The 18,013-nt window shown below is 33.9% G+C and overlaps 2 protein-coding genes across 2 annotated transcripts in view; one reads left to right on the top strand and one right to left on the bottom strand.

Moving 5' to 3' along the window:
* Window positions 1-504: 504 nt before the first annotated feature.
* Window positions 505-8,336, bottom strand: LOC125061201 (ran GTPase-activating protein 1). Its single transcript, XM_047666443.1, has 12 exons — window positions 8,119-8,336; window positions 7,531-7,718; window positions 7,084-7,218; window positions 6,819-6,971; window positions 6,545-6,714; window positions 6,074-6,176; window positions 5,164-5,275; window positions 4,290-4,385; window positions 3,703-3,837; window positions 2,547-2,656; window positions 1,663-1,848; window positions 505-712 (listed from the first exon to the last, which is right to left on the bottom strand). The coding sequence occupies exons 1-12, from the start codon at window positions 8,228-8,230 to the stop codon at window positions 521-523; spliced, it is 1,692 nt and encodes a 563-aa protein (XP_047522399.1). The 5' UTR covers window positions 8,231-8,336; the 3' UTR covers window positions 505-520.
* Window positions 8,337-8,906: 570 nt separating this feature from the next.
* The window catches only part of LOC125061200 (cytoplasmic aconitate hydratase-like), a 32,132-nt gene continuing 23,025 nt past the window's right edge, over window positions 8,907-18,013 (top strand). Inside the window, exons 1-11 of the mRNA XM_047666442.1 lie at window positions 8,907-9,057; window positions 9,651-9,743; window positions 10,136-10,299; window positions 11,486-11,631; window positions 12,388-12,457; window positions 13,186-13,248; window positions 14,004-14,130; window positions 14,596-14,726; window positions 15,729-15,900; window positions 16,346-16,446; window positions 17,215-17,331. Of these exons, the coding sequence (XP_047522398.1) occupies window positions 9,051-9,057; window positions 9,651-9,743; window positions 10,136-10,299; window positions 11,486-11,631; window positions 12,388-12,457; window positions 13,186-13,248; window positions 14,004-14,130; window positions 14,596-14,726; window positions 15,729-15,900; window positions 16,346-16,446; window positions 17,215-17,331 (1,191 nt within the window). The 5' untranslated portion in view covers window positions 8,907-9,050. The remainder of the gene's footprint in view (window positions 9,058-9,650; window positions 9,744-10,135; window positions 10,300-11,485; window positions 11,632-12,387; window positions 12,458-13,185; window positions 13,249-14,003; window positions 14,131-14,595; window positions 14,727-15,728; window positions 15,901-16,345; window positions 16,447-17,214; window positions 17,332-18,013) is intronic.

The raw sequence follows: 18,013 nt of genomic DNA, 5'->3' as shown, positions 1-18,013 counted from the left end.
TGCAAGCCACAACACAACCGCTGTATCCGAGTCCATGTTTATAGCCAAATCATCAATAGGGGAGCGTTTAAGTATTACGTAACGCAATTTTTGGAGATTATTGACACCCCCCCCCCCATGAAATCGCCGTAACGTTTTTCAGTACCCAAGTCTAGTAAAACGTTTCGTGACGACTCTTTAGTTACTATTATGTGGTGTAAGTAGAAAATAATATTAACAATAACGCGTAATTCAATCCCCGCCCCGCATCGTAACGTTTTACAAAAGGACCAAAACCCCCTTCCCAAAATTCCTTACGTAATACTTGAACGCTCCCTAGGAACGCCGCATCTGGACGCAGTACAAATTAAAACGCTCGAGTGGACACGCGCGTAAATCGCCCTTTCTGGACAGGCCCTAAGTGAAACCTGAAACAACCTTCCACTGCCAACACTGAGATCTGTGTAGACGCGCTGTATTGCAATAATTCAAAGGGTTATTCGACAGGATAAATAAAACACTATATAAAAAAATAATCTATTTACGACTGTAAATTCGGGTGCAAATCAATAGCCGCCTTCACATCCGGTGGCAGTGACTGCAGTTTACTGCTGATAAAGAATCGTAATGTATCTCGAAGAGCTGCAGGGAAGTACTGGGCGTCGATTTGTGACGCCAATATTGTGAAACATGGCGGTATACTCCAACGGACCTTGAAGTTTTTGTTTTCCGCCTGAAAATATTTACAACCATTAAATAGTTTTTAATTTGTAGAAATTGGAAAATCATATCAACCACAAGTATTAACGGGTTTAAACTGATTTGACTGACGAGATATATATTTTAATCTGTTTGCAAAATAACCATATAAAACGTCAGAATTTGACTTATATAACAAAAAAATTGACTTATTCCTAAACCAAAGAAATTTCTATTTTTAAGCATTTTCGCGAGATTCTGAAAACTTTTCGTTCATATTATAGCAGATATTTAATTGTTCCACAAAAAATATAAAGGTCGATTAACATCAGACCAGCAAATGCTTATTCTATCCCCATTATATAAAATTCTTTTGTGTAAACAGGCGTAGAGTATTATTTGTTCTTAGTGCGTTCACAAAGATTCTATGGAATATTGTAAGAATGTTTGCTCGCTCGATGTAAACGGAGCTAGAGCGCGCGAACATTTGCTTAGAGCATCCGTACGTGTACGGACGTACTCGCGCCCCTTAGCGGTCTCTTCAAAGCGTTTTTGTGTTCTAGCTCTTTGTTCGTTTGATGTAAATCGACCTTAACAAAAATGTTTTCTGATTTCATAATTTATGTATTAAAGTCCTCTTTACTTTTGTTTTTACAATTTAATCTGTTTTTAATTTTTAAAGACATTAAATAAATAAAAATAAATCAGTGGCGCTACAACCTCTTTAGGTCTTTGCCTCAGATTTCTGAATCTGTTTCATGATCATTTTTAAATCTAATAGGCAAGTAGGTGATCAGCCTCCTGTGCCTGACACACGCCGTCGACTTTTTGGGTCTAAAACATGTCGGTTTTCTCACGATGTTTTCCTTCACCGTTCGAGCGAATGTTAAATGTGCACAGAAAGGAAGTCCATTGGTGCACAGCCGGGGATCGAACTTACGACCTCAGGTATGAAAACTGCTGCTTTTAAATACATTGCCTTACCTTAATAAGCTGTAAAGCTGCAAGTACATTGTTGGCCAACACCCACTGCTGTTTGGCTCTCTTAACCAACAATGGGTACAAATCCCTTGCAACGTCTCCCGCTACTGAACTTTGCAGAGACAGCCCAGAGACACAGCAAAGAGCTTCCACATATGCTTGGATGAGACTTTCTTGATCATGTATTGACTGGAAGATAAAAATGATAAGCTGTAATGTATGTACATTTAGGTTACCCAGTTGGTTTGCACATTCGTATTGGTATTCCCTAGCCATCTTATTTTAAGAAACTTAATAGATATGTTAAGAGCTAGATACAGGGTTAGCTTGCAAATGTGCCGAATTCACAACCTTCAACATAGTGAATGTGAAGTTAAATGTTAAGTAACATCAGTCAATTGTCATAAAGACAAAAAGATGTCATAAAAAAAGTAAATTAAGGGCCGCATAGCCTAGCGGTCTTATTAAGTGGCAGCTTGGTGAGGGGTACCGGGTTCGATTCCCGGTTCGAGGGCAAGTTTTAATTTCATTTAAATGTTTTCTCGACCTTTGGGCGGGTTGTGCGGTACCGGGCGAGTGCTTAAACCTTACATGGAGGACACGGTCGAATTTCTAAAGACAAGCACGAATTATAAAAAATCCTATACTTGACGCTGGCTAATGCACAAATCGTGCCAGAGCCATAAAAAAAACATGTTAAGTAACATCAGTCAATTGTCATTACAAAAAGATGTCATAAAAAGTAAAAGGGAAAACAAAAGAACTTCACAATGATAGGGGGGGTAATTTAAGAAATTGGTCATTAATACACACACAAAATTGTACTATGTAATTTTGAATCGAGAGCATTTCTTACTTATAACAGAATTATTAGAAAATCACCAAACCTGAAAATGTGTGTCAATAACATGTGCAGCGTTTGGTCCTAATCTGGTTAAGTTCTCAACAGTCGGTTCTTGGATGAATTTACCGACGTCCGAATCGATTTCTTCCACTCCTGAAAATATTATTTTTATTAATTTATCTTATAACACACCTAGTAAACTATTTCCCAAAAAACTTATTCTATTTTATTGTTTATAATATTTTTCAGATAAAAAAGTTATTTCTGTGAAATAAAATAATGTAATACACATCTATATTGTTTTAATTGTTCAATCAAATGTGCCATGAGGCTAAGACAAATAAACAAAATGCTGACGATGGCAAATGTTGCTTAAACATTTGTTTATTAACAATAAACAAAACCCCTGTTCCCCCAGTTGTACCTTAGTATATTTATTTATTTACACTTCATTGCAAATAAAAGAAACACAATACATAAAAATTATAAGGGATGCAACGGGCGGCCTTATCGCTAATAAGCGATCTCTTCCAGGCAACCCTAGTTAAAGAGAAAAACTAAAAAAAAAATATTGGTTGTTTGTAAAGTAGGTTTACGATCGAGATGTTTACGTGATAACGTCTTATGGGTGATATAAGTTTTTGGGAAGTAAGGAATTAATGGAGATAACAATTTTTTCAAATTTTAAATTACACCTATCGTTTTATTCACACTTTTGATGATAAATTTCGGGTGTAAAATGACAAGTTTACTTATTCGACTATGATATACATTTTTCTTCATACATTCACGGAATGACTGGCAGCGCTCGAGATGAGACGGGAGATCGGTCCGTCTCTCTCTCGTTATACCTGCGATCGCGCTCGTGAGGTTTTGGTGTGACACAAGTTTCTGAACATGTCACCCGACTAAAACGATTTTAAAGACGTTATCACGGCAAAAATACATAGGGTTTCTCAGCTTAGGCGGTAACACTAAGGAAACCTCATCTTAAACCTATTGGCACATGCGTGTCAGGTAAAGGAAACCGATCAGCTGCTTGCCTGAACTCACATGATTACTGAAAGAGATGCAGAAATCACAATCACACAAAGGTAGAGTGGTTGTATTAGGGCCTTTTGGAATGAGTGTCCATGGACGGCGGTGTTACTTAACAGGTAAACCCTCAACCCTTAATCCCCGTTTAAAAAACCCCTAACCAGATGTGTCCAGTACAATCTCCTTCCCCATGTCAAGCACAGTGTCCATATGCTGTGCATCTTCTGTTGCACTGTCTTCTGAATTCTCTTCTGCCTCGGATTCCTGTGATTCTTCCTCTTCTGAGTCAGATACAACTGGAAAAGAAATGTATATTAAACGCGAATTTATTATATTATTTACATGACGTTTAAGTGCTTTATGAAATAATATTATTTAAATTTGCGTACATAAGAGGATATTAACTTATAATAAGTTTTTAAGAACATAAAAATTACAACATTATTTTTTTTAGATATTAATAAATAAATAATAAACTGACTTAGGGAGCGTACAAGTATTACGTAACGAATGTTGGGGGGGGGGTCTTTTTGTAAAACGTTACGATGCGGGTTGGTAATTGAATTACGCGTTATTGTTAATATTATTTTCGACTTACCAGTACTTTACATAACACAATGGTAACTTTTAGGTATAAAGAGCCACTGAGTGGACACGAAACGTTTTACTATTGGGGTACAACGTTACGGAGCGTTACATGGGGGGGGGGGGGCAAATCTCCAAACTTTGCGTGATAAATAATACTTACATTCATCTTCGCTGCCTTCTCCATCACTGAGTTCCGCAGAAGGACCCAGCTTGTCTTTTATACTCTTTTTATTAGTTGAACCACCCAAGCTGTTCCCTGTTTAAGTAGAATAGATGTTAAATGTGGTAAATTTATTTTTTCAATACGGAACTGCGCTGGGTGCTGGATGTGCTTATTAAGGGGCGTTCCCACGAAGCGTTAATCACGACAGTCAACCACGCTTTCGTGAAATACACTTCTGTGTGAACGCATAGGCGTTAAACTTGCTTTCGTGAGGAACGGCGCACGACTCAAGCGTGGATAGATCAAACGTGTTTGATTTTCAGTCGTGATATACCGTTCGTGAAGCCAAGATGTCGTCACAACAACGTGGAATTAAGTTAATAAAACGTAGTAAAACGAAGTTAAGTTAGTAAAATGTCATTCATGATCGATGTTTCGATATTGACAAGTCGAAACAAAAAGCGTGAACGGCACGAAATCCCCCAACCATGTGAACGTTTCATCAATTCACACTTTCGTGAGTGTCACGAACGAAAGTTGACTAGCGTAGTTGACTGTCGTGATTAACGCTTCGTGGGAACGCCGTTTTAGTTTCGATACTTGCATATAATATAATAGGGGAAGAAACACATGAAGGCAGAAAATATTTATGCGTACAATTAAATGTAAAAAATAAATAAACAAACAATTGAAAAATATATGTAAAACACATGAATAACACAAACACACTTAAAACGTACCTTATTCTTAAAAAAAATTGTTATTATTATTCTTTTTTGTAATATTATTATTTTGTGTGTTTCGTTAATAATAAATAATATGTCTATGTCTATATCGATAAAAAATCCTGCAAAGTGTATAATTATAGTACCTGCTAAAACCACTCTGCTAAGACGGTCAACACAGTCTGGTAATGCACTTAACGCATCCACCACCTCCATACACGCCGCACTGCCTATTTCATTGTGACTCAAGTCGAGTGACTGAAATTGGAAAATAAATAAAAACACCAATAGAAAGTGGTAGGAAATTGAGTCCACACTAGTATTACTATTATGTGAAAGCCTTGAGAATGATGGAGAGGATTTATTTTTGGAATATAATTATCATTTAAATTATCCACAAAAATTTCATTTTTTTTAATATTAAGTATCAAGATGATTACAGTTGAACTATAATGATGTAAGCAGTGTTGCCAACATAAAAAACTGGTAATGCACTGCTGCATCCCCATATCGGTTCTTTCTCTGGACTATATCGCTAGACGAATGTGTCACGTGACAAGGCATGAGCTAACGTTATTCTCATAGGTTTTTATGTCATTGTATCACGCTTGACACATAGTATTTTTCTTTAAAGTCACTTGACCTATAAAGAGTCATAGAGCAACCACATTATGTATGTATAAGAAATATATATCTTAATTCAAACTAGTATTGGGTAAATAATTTCAACTTTCTGAGATAAGGATGAAATGGTTACACATAAAATTTAATAAAAAAAAAATTTGTAGCACGCTTGTTGGTTACACTAAGACTAATCAGACGAACATTCATTTCTGTTATACTCAGCTGGTACAATTATGTGGTAAGTCGTCTGCCCTTTCAAATGGTAACTTTTTTCAATTTTTGTTTGATGTAATATGACTGTTTAAGTTCCCAGTAACAAACATAAAAGTTTCAATATATAAGTAACTATATTAACTATAACTATATATATATAAAAATTTTTTTAAATACTCTCAATTAGAGAATGTGGAAAAATAATAATACATTTTTTACCTCTAGTGGTACAAAGTTGTCCTTAAGTCCGTTAGCCAGTGCACATGCTCCTTTACTTTTGAGTAAACAATCACCGAAGTTGATGGATTTAAGATTTTTCAAACTGCAAATATAAAGGATTTTATTAATATTCTAATATTAGAAAAACCTATTATATTATTTAAACAATTGAATGTGTAGAATTCAAACTTCTTTAGGTGACTTTTATCACAGCTCATTAATAGATGGTGTTAAGATGTTAACATTTCAATATGCTTATATCAAATTACTATCTGTTGTATGTTTTATTTATTTATTATTAAACACCAAAAAACACTTAGGAGTTTAATATTAGTCCCTGAAGGGCCACACCACGATACAAATTCCTATGCTTGGAAACTAAAGAGAAGAAAAGATCATGATTGCTGTAAACGCTAACTTAATCTACTCAATTCCAATGTATTATATAAAGGATGTGATAATAAGAATTACCTAGGCAGCGCTGTTGCAATGGCAACTGCCCCTTTAGGTCCAATGGTGTTGTCATTCAGATTTAGGCAAGAAAGGCTTGGGTTCTGTGTAAAAGCCTTGGAAAGAGCAGTAATACCAGGATGGTAAATACCATTTTGGGGCATCGCCAACTCTTCAAGAGTACCCATATTCTGAAATAAAGAATAAAGTCAAATCAAAAACATGAAGTACATTGAATTTAATACTGGAAAGTACAGAAAATTTTTATCAAAATTTCTTTTTGTAGTAAACAAACCTGAAATACACCAGCTAGCGCAATGGCTCCATCATTTTCTAGTCTGTTTCTTCCAGCTATAAATATCTTTAACTTCTTTGGACTTGCAGACAATGCCTTGGCCAGTAACCGTCCTCCTGTGATACCTAAACCATTGTTGTTCAGACGAAGTTCCTGAAATTTTACATTACTGATAAAAAAGATAGTCTAATTGAGAACTATACAAAAACTATGTGTTTAACCAACACTGCCATCGAGGTTTTCTTTGTTATATATAATAAAGTACCTGTAGTTGTGAACAAACATCACTTTGTAGTAATTTAGCAAGGCCCTCTACACCAATGGGTCCAAAGGCATTGTCACTTAGGTCCAACGAATTCAGACGAGCTCCCGCCTGAATCATTCCATCTCCAAGAGCACTCTATAAAATATTTAGCATCCTTAAAAAACTTCTTTAACAAATATTTATAAGTATAGTACTTCAATAAACTGATGATTTATGTATATTTTTTGTGGCACTGTATAGATTCTTTACATACTTCTTTACATTCTTTACATGCTAATTTAGCATATGCAAGCATGCATTCTATTTGCAAGTAAAACTTCTCTTAAAAAAATATCTTTAAAGTTTATAATCAGATGTTAACAAAACCATTATTAAAAGTAATACTATAACACCATACATTACTAAATATTTATATTGTATTAACTGTAGTTAAGCAACAAATCTTACCAAAGCAGGTGGAATCTCTGTCTTCATACGTCCAGTAAACATATCAGAAAATCTAGCCGTTCTCAATTCAGGGTGGGTTTCTAAGGCCTTTGCAATAGCTTTAGCAGCTTCAACCCCCAAAGTATTACCAGTGAGTGTAAGGAACTGAAGGTCAGGACATGCATTGATTGCATCAACAATTGGTTTAGCTGCAAATATCTCAAGTTAGTATTTTGTACAATGCCTTAATTCAAAAAAAATGTTACCATATATGAATTAAAAAAATAAGAAAAGACATCCTAGGAAATTATCCTTAGAAAATTTAATTATTAACAACCATAACTATGAATGTGAAAGGCATTATGCATGAAACAAACTCAATCAATATTGTGACAAGTTGTAGAAAAAAAGGTTTCAGACATAACTTTTACTTTTAACAATATAGGGACCATTAGAGGTTATTAACAAACATTGAACGCAAAAGAGATTACAGCACAGTTATGCCCAACAATTGTCCTTTTGAATATTTACGAACTATATAAAATTAATGTAAATTAAATTATTTGGAGAAGACAGAAGCGCAGTTTTATTACACTTAAAGAAACATACCATCTTCAGCGGTATCCAACTTTAGAGAGCGTCCTGAAAAATCTACACCGCTGATTGTTCTGCCAGGATCGTTGAGAGCAGAAGAAATAGAATTTAAATCGAAAGAAGTCATTTTTGGCAATCAATCAATCAAAATAAATAGAAAATTGAGATATAATAATTAATAAAAATATGCACACAAGTCACAACGGATTTTTTAAACTTCAAAACATATTACCACAGAACACAGTCACTACTGGCGCAGACCATATTAATTGTAATATGTTATATATGAGTAATAAATAATAATCATTAAATAGGGAAATTAGGGAATAGTGATGCACGGCAGATGAAACTAGCTAAATTTGGTGTCACGCCGCCAGCGCCATAAGTACAGCCCCTTACCTAAAATTATTCATTTTTGCATATCATAAAATACAAAAAGATACCATAACGTTAAAATTTGTAGTCTATATCCAAATAGAAAATACTGCGAGTACAAGTTTTAAATATTTACATTGCTTAGAAAAAGGATACGATACCAAATTTAAAAAAATCACGATTCAAAGAATTTTTAGTTAAGGTTATTTTAATTATAATGTATTGATTTGATAAAATACAAGACATAATTAACGACTTACATTTCATATGTTGTAATATTAGGTCGTTAGGGGTTGATTTTAAGAGGGCGTACATAATTTTTTAAATTAAATTTCAGTCTGGAGTAGCTTCTCAATTGCCGTAGATAGAGTATAGAACCATAGTCCGTCTACGTCAATTCCGATTATATTATTATTACGACACACGACAGTCGACACTCGACAAGTGTCACACTTTCGGTATAATCAGTATTTTCTGTTTACGTTTTACGTTTGTATAAAAATTAATTTACGTAAAATTATAACTGTGTGAAACGGTCCCTATATTCCTACGTGACTTATCACTGGTAGGCCATGGCGGGTATGTAATTTTTGAAATTTAGAACTATTAACTTTGCACTTTCTATTTACGTCCTGCCATGAACTTTTTAGTTCCAGCTTCGTCTAAAAGTTTATTTAATCTTATCTTGACGAGAATAATCATACTATTTATCACCTTCAACATCGCACTTAACCTATCAATTGATAATAACTGTTTATTTTTTATGATATTTTAACCTTTGGTCTAAAGGAAAATATCAAGAGTTAAGTAAGTAGGTAATAAATTAGAGGTCACTTATATTAAAATATGCAAATTATGGATTTTATTCAGTAGAATTTAAATTAACGGCATTAGACTTACTTTAATTTTCTTGGGCGTGGATTTGTAATTTCATTATTGAATTGTTAATTACGTCTTAACCTTTATTTACTTGACCTTGAACATTTAAATTTGGTAAATTAAAAGTACACATCATTTAACCAAAATATAATATATATTAAAGTTGACGACGGATGTTTCTACATGGCTCTATTAAATATTCACTAGAAATGTAGAAAAAGCATTTATTAGCTGTAGACAGATACTTAGTTGATTTATAAATTGAAAATACAATAGTAGTACATGGTTTGCAGCAATCAACCCGTACAGCAACTTGCTGAAGACATTGGAAGTTAATGGAAAGACTTACAAGTACTATGATATAACTCAGCTTGGAGAAAAATATGGTATGTTATCTTGATTGTAGTACTGTTCATTATTAAACACTTTCTATTAAATCTCGTGCCACGCTGCCCATGCTTTAAATATTTATTCCCAGATGATCGTGCATTATTAAGTCTAGTAAATAAATAATTTTCAAAAATTCCAGGGTGAGCAAGATAAATATTTTTTTTAAATCCATAAACAAGAGAGTAAACTTTCCTGCAAAGACTATATTATAAAATTTTAGTTTTCTCAATAATTAAACCTAGAACCTCCTTGTTATGTTGTGTTTTAAAATTGACTGTCTGTTATAACTTCTAAGGTTCCTAATTCTACAAATCTGAAACCAAGAGTCCCACTCTTAATACCTTTAAAGATGGTAAACTTAACATAAAATTATTAAATATAATTGCAGACCGTCTCCCATTCAGTATCCGTGTGCTGCTGGAAAGTTGTGTACGCAACTGTGACAACTTTCAAGTGCTGGAGAAGGATGTGCTTAATGTGTTGGATTGGGAGCAGAAACAAACCATTGATGATGTTGAAGTTGCTTTTAAACCAGCTAGGGTTATTTTACAAGTAAGTAATAGTAATTCTAGAGACTTAGTGGTCAGTTCAGTAGTCAGCTTCTATTTGATAAATATTTTTTTAAGACTTTCAATTGTTAATATTTGACGAGCAAAATTCTGGTTTTGAATTCTGAATACATCAAATTCAACCATTTCATTCATACACATGAAATCCAGTACAGCACTCTTTCATGATATGGTTTGAAATGGAATTTATATAAAACATTATAATCAATACTTACTTATGTATAGTGTAATATCAAAGACAATAACAGTAAATAGACAAATCATTGCAATCGTTAAACTGTAAATCTCATGGTAAATCCAAATTTTGACATTGGATGGCATAACCTGTACAATAATCCGAAATGTTAAGAAAACCGCAGCTAGATATTGACTTTAAAAATTTCGTTCTACGCCTAACCAAGGTGGCTACTCATTGAATAGCCACGGCTGTACCAATATCTATTACCATGTGATTTACATTTAGTTAATAGAAATTTACAAAATCTTATTCATATTAAATTTAAATTGTTTACATTGTAAAAATGTGAAATAAGATTAGCAAAACCTTGAGATTATTCAAGCATTGAGCATTTCCTTAGATTTAATGATATCATTTCTGCTTATCAGTGTCGCTATCCTACTATAGCCAGAATTTTTGGTACTTTGCTGATGTATTACTTTAATTGTCTTTGGTAACATATTGAAGGTATCCTTTTTTTTTTTTTATGGCTCTGGCACGGTTTGTGCATTAGCCAGCGTCAAGTATGAGATTTTTATAATTCGTGCTTTTTGCCTTAGAAATTCGACCATGTCCTCCATGTACGGTTTAGGCACTCGCCCGGTACCGCACAACCCTCCCAAAGGCCGAGAACAAATTTAAATTAAATTAAAACTTGCCCTCGAACCGGGAATCGAACCCGGTACCCCTCACCTAGCTGCCACTTAATAAGACCGCTAGGCTATGAGGCCCCCATTTTTGGTACTTTGCTGGTGTATTACTTTAATTGTCTTTGGTAACATATTGATGGTTATGCTTAAATAAAAATATATAATTTTGTATATTTTTAAAAAAGGAAGGGTTTTCTAAATTGCAGTAAATCTGCTTACGTAATACTTGAATGGCCTCTCACATTTGGTTTGCTCTTCTAATTATTAACTAAAATATAACTTAACTAATGTTGGGTTACCAGGACTTGACTGGTGTTCCAGCTGTTGTGGACTTTGCAGCAATGCGATATGCTGTCGGACAGTTGGGTGGAGACCCCAACAAGATCAATCCAATCTGTCCAGCTGACCTGGTCATAGATCACTCTGTGCAGGTTGACTTCTCAAGAACGTAAGTTTTACATAGCTAATCCTATGCACTTAATAATAATAATAATCATGTATGTTGTAGTTTAAATGAAAACCCCCAAATAAGAAGCTCTTATTGTTTTCATTTAAACTAATAAATAATAAATGTTTGTCATCCTAATCCATCCATTCCTAATATTATATGCTGTTTTAAAATGTAGTTTTGATGATATTTTTGTATTTATTAACATACTATATTCCAATGTTGTGGGCGGCACAAAATCATTTCGGTAAATGAAATTTCATGTAATGGTCATATTTCATGACACCACTTATGATTGGCCATATTATAAAGTGACGAGTCGAGAGAATAGTTGTGGGATTTGAGGTAGTCCTACATTACCTCTTGTTAATAAAACTGTTATAGGCCGATAGTAATCATATTGATACCTAATATGAAAATATTTTTAGTGAATAATGAAACTACTCTTAACAAGTGAGAATTATATTAGTTTGCATAACTACACTTAACACACGAGCTCTAACGCTGATTATCTATTGATCTAGTCGGATCATTTTATGATATAATAAATTGTATGATCCGGCGCGGACTAATTTAGTATCTAGATTTTGGTTTAAATTATGTAAACAAAATTAATTAAAATTTCTTGGCTAGTTTTCAAGAAACCATTTTTAAAATATTGCAATATGCAAACAATATAACAATGTAATATGGAACCTATTTTTAATATTAATCGTGGTTCACACATTGTATATCATTGAATATTTTATATTTCAGACCAGACGCACTAAACAAGAATCAAGAATTGGAATTTGAGAGAAACAAGGAACGGTTTCAATTTTTGAAGGTAGGTTTTGGACTATATTAAATTTATATAAAGCCCTTCATATCATTAAATCGGATAAATTACCGGATAAAATGAATTTAAAATATTAAATAAGCTGGAATTATTAATTTTGATGATGAGATGTCTTTTAATAACTATTGACAATTACGCAAAAACTGTGAAAATGATTTGACAATTTACTCACAAGATTTTGTTTTATCTTACAAAGTATAACAAGTTGGAACTATCACGTATACTGAAACGTGCAAGAGCTTTAAACCATTTTATCTGTATGAAGTTTAACGCATTTGACAACGCTCAAGACAAGGTTGTGACTTGACATAATAATAAATAATAATAATAATAAAGCATATTTATTCAAGACTTACAATTTGTTTTGTTTACAACCTATTTTGAGTTAGTATATTTCTTAAACTATGTTAGTATAAGTTATTGAAGCCTTGACCCCATCCGGGTATATGCCTCCTCCATCTCATTCCAAACCTGTCTATCCCTTGCTTTCTCTAGCCAGTTTGTGCCTGCCACTTTGGTAATGTCGTCCATCCACCTCATTTTTGGTACTTGACATAAGAAAGTGGATATCCCATATGTCATTAAGAAATTTATTTCATATACGAAAGTCAGACTTGACTAAATCTGACTCCCGTACGTCAAAAATGTATGGGATTTTGACATATGGGAGCCATTATTTTTTCGCTAAGTCGACTCATTATTTCTTTTTATTGCAGTGGGGTGCGCAAGCCTTCAATAATATGTTGATTGTGCCGCCTGGTTCTGGGATTGTTCATCAGGTAATTATAACCATACTTTTGCCATAGTTCTCTTCTTGAAATAATCAAAAGCGCGTCTTATTTAAAATATTATTTCAAAGAATATAGAGTTGAAATTTGAATGCTTTCTTGTTTGTGGCTCGCTCTGTTTATAATTCGAAATAGATCCATAGATAACTATCTAACAACAATATCATCTGAAAGCTATATATTCTGTAGATTTTTTGGCGACCAAGATATTATTCCTTCAACTTCAAATTACTGAGGGGACCAATTAACATGATTTTATTCAATTTATCAGGTTTTTCAATGGACCGGAAATATCAAATCGCTTCCGCTCCGGCTTCATCGCTTGTATAGTTTATTTATATAGAATTACTAGCTGACCCGGCACACGTTTTGCCATGTATATTATTTCTAGGAAATTTTTTTAGGTCAATAAAATAACTATCTACTATAATAAAAAATATAGATTGATGGTAGAAGGGGTGAAAATTAAGGGTTGTATGTATTTTTAATGCCACATCACAAAAAAAATGAATCCTAAATTTTTTTCTGGGGTGGACACCCCTTATCACTTAGGGGTTTGAAAGATATGTAGTAGCCGATTTTCAGACTTACTGAATATGGATAATTATAAAGAATCGGTCGAGCCGTTTCGGAGGCGTATGGGAACGAACATTCACATATATCATATATATTAGATAGTAGTAGTCATATTTGTTTTGTGATGTCGGCCAATTAAATGTTTCTTTAAAATATATTTTTCATGTAAGGTGAATCTCGAGTATCTGGCGCGAGTGGTGTTCACTGATGATATACTGTACCCCGATTCCGTGGTTGGCACAGACAGTCACACCACCATGATCAATGGACTTGGGGTTTTGGGCTGGGGAGCTGGAGGTGAGCATCCGACTAGCCTTCAATACATTTTATCGACATTAACTTCAAAGTGTGTTTACATTATTACTCTACAATTAGCTATGGAAGGAAGATTAATTTATAATTATAACTTTTATTCATTAAACCAGTGGCGTAACAATAGGGAGAAAGGGCCCCCGACTCAAGAGGGCCCCTGCCCAAGAGATATTATGTTCTATGGATGTATGTGAAGTCTCTAGCGTGGGGACTACAAACCATTCCCTCTCGCCTAAGAGAGGAGGCCTATGGCCATTAGTGGGATATATACAACGTGTTATTGAGTACGCTGAAAATCTCGAAGTTTATTAAAATTAAACTGAGTAGGGACGATTTTTACTGATATCCCATTAAAATAATTGTCACGAAAGAAGATTTGTCACGGGCCCCATGGTATAGTTACGCCACTGCATTTAACAAAAATAATTTATGTATTTATTTTTTAAACAGGAATCGAAGCGGAAGCAGTGATGCTCGGTCAGGCAATAAGCATGTTACTACCCAAAGTAGTGGGTTACAGGTTGGTGGGAGAATTGAACCCACTTGCAACCTCCACTGATCTTGTGCTCACCATCACTAAGGTATAATTTAAATTCTATTACATACACATTATACATTTGTAGTAATTTTTAGTGACTTCTTGGAGATTATTGACCCCCCCCCCCCTACGTAACGCGCCGTAACGTTTTTCTGTACCCAAGTATAGTAAAACGTTTCGTGACCACCCAGTGACCCTTTATACCTAAACGTTACCATTATGTGGTGTAAAGTACTTGGAAATGGAAAATAATATTAACAATAACGCGTAATTCAGTCCCCGCCCTGCATCGTAACGTTTTATAAAAGGAAGTTCGTTGAAGACGTTCTAATTTAAAAATAAATTATACCTACTATTAAGTAGATGTAACGCAGAAATGAATGCCATACTCTTACCACAAAGAATACGTAAAATAGAATAAAGGCGCACAAAGATAAAATATAACCCTACAAATAACATAAACTATACAAATTGTATGAAAAGCTTATGCGTTTGAACCATAAATGATTAACGTATACGAACAATTCGTGGTCTGAGGAATCTCTGGTACCCTGAGTCGTAGGACATGTCAGGCAGAGAATCTTGTATATAATTGAAGAAATTAATAAAAAAATAGGGTGCGTGTACTTATGTAATTAAAAATAGTTTTTGATTGCATGCAAATAATTAATAACAATTAAATAATCAAAGACTGGAAAAGGAGTCATTATAGTCAATAAAGTTCAGTTTACATTTGAAAAATTAAATAAATATTTGCGCGCGCATCGTAACATTTCACTCTCATCAATTTTTCATAACGCGCCTAAAGAAGTATAACTTCAAAAATATATTATGCGTGTAAAACACTTGAATGAAATTATGTCTCATTTACACTTTTACTACGGTTTGCGAATCACTCGTAGAATGGACGTGAAGAATTGGCAATCTCTCCGTCACTTCTTTTAATCCCCAATCATTTTCTTTTACAAGATGCTTTTAGGCCAACCCATATCAGTGGCTAATAATTGAATATCGAATTGATTCTAGAATGTCGTCTTTTTTTCAGCATCTCCGCTCTTTGGGCGTGGTGGGCAAATTCGTGGAATTCTTTGGTCCGGGCGTTGCTGAGTTGAGTATCGCGGATCGAGCTACTGTGGCCAATATGTGTCCAGAGTTTGGAGCTACGGTCGCCCACTTCCCTGTCGACCACCGATCCTTGGACTACCTTACACAGACTAGTGAGTTTCACCCCATTGATATACCTCTTTTAAGGTGAAAACAGATGATAAATCAGTTTATTGCAATAAAGGGAATAGAATCAAACCAAATTCCTGGTAATATTCTTTAGGTGTTCCAAGTTGTAAACCAAATGATCTCTTAAACTCTAATGAGAACTTTTATCAAAGAAAATCAAAGAAATGTTTTGTTATATTATATGGACTATTTATTTTCCAAAAAGAAATTGAAAATCATAAAATACAGATTAAATTAATCACACATTGCACGATAGACACAAGCTAAAAACTTTTTTGATTTCGGTGAAAAATCCGTTTATTATCCGTTAACTCAAAATTTAATTTAAATATAATTTACAGTGAGTTTCTTTATTGTTAAATTTGCTTTAATTTTAAATGATGGTTTAAAAAAAAATAATAAATACCTAATACCAATTTTCCGTAACAGACCGTTCCGAAGAAAAAATCAATATTATCAAGCAATATTTGAAAGCGACCAAACAATTCAGAGACTATACTAACCCCGAACAAGACCCCGTCTTCTCGGAGGTAAGTTGAATTTTTTTTAAATATAGGATAGGCAAACGAGCCTACGGGGTGCCCAAAAAGGGCAGTTATGCCCATGGACACCCATTTTAGTGGATGCGTTGCCGGCCTTTGAGGGAGGAGTATGCTCTTTTTTTTAATAATTGGAGGTCGTATCTCCCAAAGAAGTACCCCATAGCTCGCTAGTTCGCTAAAGAAAATGTCTCGTGGATGAGACAGGTGGGATCAACCCAAACAAGTCTTCAGAAAACTCTCCATTGTGTACTTAATTTTTTACTACCTTCAAAAAAGGAGGCCCTCAATTTGTCGCAAAATGTTCTATCTATTAATAGGGTTTTTTCTTACGGCCCTCGTAACTTTATAATATCATTTTATTTATTTATATATACACTTCGTTACCTTATACAAAAACATATTAAAAAAAGCAGGTAACAAAAGTTATGAGGCGGCCTTATTGCTAACAAGCGATTTCTTCCAGGCAACACAAGTCTGGAAAAATAAGAAAAGAAACACCTACAGAGTACAAGAAGTGCATAAATAATTAACAAAAAAGAACATACTATATTTTGCATATATGTAGCAATTTTTTGTAACTAGTATTCACTATCATTCTTTGATTCATTTCTTATTAATTAAATGAATTAAAATGATGTACAGAATATGGTTTTATGTGTCACAACACATGTCTGCCACAGTCAATGTATAATTTATAAATGGACTATACTTTTGATCTTTTGATTTTAATAACACTATTTACCCATACTATTCCAGATAGTGGAACTAGATTTAGCGACGGTGGTGACATCTGTTAGCGGCCCTAAGAGACCGCAAGACCGCGTCTCCGTTTCAAACATGAAGCAGGACTTCAGAGAATGTCTTACGAATAAGGTAAGTCTAAATGAAATATCATTTAGATTTAATATTTTTATAAAAAAACAATCTATTAATCACTACATAGTATAAAACAAAGTCGCTTTCTCTGTCCATATGTATGCTTAAATCTTTAAAACTACGCAACGGATTTTGATGCGGTTTTTTTTAATAGAAGGAGTGATTGAAGAGGAAGGTTTATATGTATAATTACAGCCAATAAATATGGATGGAGAAATACTGTTATTTTTGAGGTTTCTAATGTGATGTAAATCGTAAATATTTTTTTTCGCTTACATTGCGAACCCTACGAGATTTATTAAAATAATGTACGAAGGTACATATTTAAACGGTCTACAGAAAACTCCGCGATGGTATATGTTTATCTCTCATGGATATCCCACAATAATTTTTTTTGTCATTTACTTTTTACGACAAATAATGGCTAATTTTCCAAGCGGTTTTAACCAATACAGCATTAATCCTTATCCAATTAAATACCTTAAATACATTGTTGATTTAATATAGATCTATATGGCCCTTTACAGCATATGATTTAAATGAATATTTTAGAAGATATTACAAATTTAAAAATTGCGGGATGCAGCGCGTCGGAGGCCGCGGTTCTCGCGCATCCAGTATATCATACATGAATGTTGTAATCGTCTTTGAATGACAGTAATCATGCACCCAGTGACAG

Source organism: Pieris napi, chromosome 23 (assembly GCF_905475465.1).
Source record: "Pieris napi chromosome 23, ilPieNapi1.2, whole genome shotgun sequence".
Taxonomy (NCBI): Eukaryota; Metazoa; Arthropoda; class Insecta; order Lepidoptera; family Pieridae; genus Pieris; species Pieris napi.
Note: the sequence above shows the minus strand (reverse complement) of the source record. Positions and strands in the feature narration are given on the sequence as shown.

Bases quoted from the DNA above. Each gene is read 5' to 3' on its own strand.
- LOC125061201 (XM_047666443.1), bottom strand. From the start codon at position 8,230: ATGACTTCTTTCGATTTAAATTCTATTTCTTCTGCTCTCAACGATCCT. The intron at 2,657-3,702 runs GTTAGGGGTTTT...TAATATTTTCAG, and splicing joins GATTGTACTGGACACATCTG to GAGTGGAAGAAATCGATTCG. The intron at 1,849-2,546 runs GTTTGGTGATTT...TTTATCTTCCAG, and splicing joins TTATTGACACACATTTTCAG to TCAATACATGATCAAGAAAG.